This window comes from Microtus ochrogaster, unplaced genomic scaffold (assembly GCF_000317375.1).
Source record: "Microtus ochrogaster isolate Prairie Vole_2 unplaced genomic scaffold, MicOch1.0 UNK56, whole genome shotgun sequence".
Classification (NCBI taxonomy): Eukaryota; Metazoa; Chordata; class Mammalia; order Rodentia; family Cricetidae; genus Microtus; species Microtus ochrogaster.
Genome location: NW_004949154.1, coordinates 2,510,447 through 2,513,054, shown reverse-complemented (window position 1 = coordinate 2,513,054; position 2,608 = coordinate 2,510,447). Strand labels below are relative to the sequence as shown.

The window sequence follows — 2,608 nt, the reverse complement described above, 5'->3', positions numbered from 1 at the left end:
CAATATCATTCCTTAGATGCCATTTACCTTGTTTTTGAGACAGGGTCTCTTGCTTGCTTGGGGCTTTCCAGTCATGCTGGTTTGCTGGCTGTCAGCAAACCCCAGAGGTCTGCCTGTCTTCAGTTCCCTATCTCTGGAATTAGAAGCATGTTCCACTACACTGGCTTTTTCATCTGGTTTCTGGGGACCAAGCGTAGGTCCTCATTCTTTCAAGGCAAACACTTTACTAACCCAGCTCCTCCCGCCCCCTTTTCTCTGAACTTGCACCTCACTTCTCCTCTCTGAAGAACATAGAATGGCAAGGCTGGGTGATTTATCTCCTCCGTCTTGGTGATACAGTGATTGTCCTGTCCCCATAGGTAAAACCCCAGAGGAAGTGTTAAAGAAATATCTGCAGAAGGTCCGGCATCCCCCAGAAGAGGTGAGTTCAGGGGGCATAGTGTAGGGTTCACTTTCTCAACCACCAAGGGCATGTCCTCTGTCCCCATGTTCCGCAGGATGTGGCAGGTGCTGTGTTCTCGGTCCTGGCTGGCACAGGGCAGATTTAGCTGATGCCGTTACTTCAAGGTTCAAGGTTTCCAGCTGTAGCCATGGTTTAACTTGCCCCATTAAGCAGAATTCTAAACGATTCTAAGCTGCTTTCCATGCTTGTCTGAGTTTAAGCTAAACAATGTGCCAAGCCCTGTGAACTCCCTTTAGAATGGATTTGATATGGACCAGTGTTTCTCATCTGAAATGATTTGCCCCTGAGGGAACATGTGGCCTTGTGTGGGGATTCCCTGGGTTGTGGTGATTGACTAGAGAGTGTGCTGCTAACATTTAGTGGGTAGAAACCAGAGAAACTTCTGAGCACCCCGTAAGGCCAGGAACAGTACCCACAGCAAAGACTTTCCCTGCCACAGTCAACAGTCATAGATTTATTTAGATACAAGCCCCCTCTAATTTGAAATATAATATCCTTTCAGACACGCAGCATAAGCAAAGATTGTCATGATATCTTTTGACAAGCAGCTGGAAGACACCAAGGAAGGGCAATGTAGCATCAAGATTATAATGTAGTCAGTGAGCCCAAGTTGTCAGGTATAAGAATGATTTGAGGAATTTCTCTGCTGTGTAAAGCAAGACAGCACTATATTTAGAAACCGCCCCCACCAAACACAGCATCCCTGATGTGTGGACTTTCTAGAAGAGGGGTGAACCATTCATCTGATGCCTGAACTATTATGCCCTGGTTGTCCTGGCTGGAGGAGAGTTGATGCCTCTCTGTTCTTCACCTTCCAGGACTGTACCATCTGTATGGAGCGCCTCACAGCCCCTTCTGGCTACAAGGGCCCACAACCTACTGTCAAGCCTGACTTGGTGGGGAAGCTGTCCAGGTGTGGCCACATCTACCACATCTACTGCCTGGTGGCCATGTACAACAATGGGAACAAGGTTAGTGTCTGCGGCGGTTGGGGGAGTCAGCCACGGTTTGTTCCTAGGTGTCCTTGTTCTCTGGGAAAATGGTTTAGATCATGTAACAGGTACTCCACGTATATTTGATACTTTACTTATTTCTGTTACAAACTTCTGGCAAAAGTAGTTTAAAGAAGTAAGGGTTTATTTTGTCTCACAGTTGAAGACAGCCGTATGGTGAGGAAGTCGTGGTGGTGGGAGGAGCTTGAAGGAGCTGGTCCAAGTGTAGGTCAGAGGCAGAGAGTGACGGATGCCCGTGCTCAGCTCACATTCCCCTTTTTATCTAGTTCAGGACTTCAGCCCATAGAATGGAGATCATTTAGATGGCTACAGCACATTCTAGAAACATGTCCCTCACAGACATGCCCAGAGGTATGTTTCCATAGTGAATCTAAATCCCATCAGGTCGACAAGCAGGATTAACCTTCCCATCAGGGCAACAGGGATGAGCATTTTCACTGTTTTCTTCTTTGCTGTTTTCAGGATTAATTAGCCCCCACATTGCAAAATCTGTCTTTATTTTTCCTTTGGGCTAAGCTTCTCCTCATCTCTAGTTTGGGTTGTATATATGGTGGTCCAGCAGAGGTGAGCTTTGTCTATGAAGATTCTTTGGAAAATGGTCCACAGCTGAGTGACGTGGGTTCCCATCAGTGAAGGGGGCCTTCATCACAGTTCCACACCCAGAGTGAGAATGTGTTCATTTATAACACTGCACGTGGACTCCCAATAGTTTTTATTCTTCATGCGAGTGACTTAAGTTGAAATTCATCTTTGAACAGTGGCAAAACACTTAGATTGTCCCAGCAAAGGCGTTGTCAGTGTACCTGGTAATCCCTGCTGCTAGCATCAATTGTTGGAGGATGAGACTAGGCCTCTTCCATTATCTCGCATCATAGTTTCACATATCTGGGTGTTTCCCTAAGTGACAGTTTTCCCTTTTCAGTATCTGGCTGGGCTTTTCGAAGTCATTGACTTGCATTCTTGCCCATGTCTGGACCCACCATCACCCTCTTCTTTAGGGTTTGAGAATTACTCATGTCTCTGGACTCATCAGCTCACAAGTCTGAGATTTATTTCCATGGTGCCACTCAGCTTCTTACTCACCCAAGAACATGTCTGGATTTTTTAGGGGTCTTGTGTAGTGGGGATGGGC

General features: G+C 46.5%; 1 protein-coding gene across 2 annotated transcripts in view; it reads left to right on the top strand.

Annotated features, from left to right (window-relative positions):
- Dtx4 (deltex E3 ubiquitin ligase 4) overlaps nt 1–2,608 on the top strand; it is a 35,185-nt gene that overhangs the window by 18,263 nt on the left and 14,314 nt on the right. For both annotated transcript variants that reach the window (XM_005369687.3, XM_005369688.2), the window contains exons 5-6: nt 360–421; nt 1,282–1,434. In XM_005369687.3, the coding sequence (XP_005369744.1) occupies nt 360–421; nt 1,282–1,434 (215 nt within the window). The remainder of the gene's footprint in view (nt 1–359; nt 422–1,281; nt 1,435–2,608) is intronic.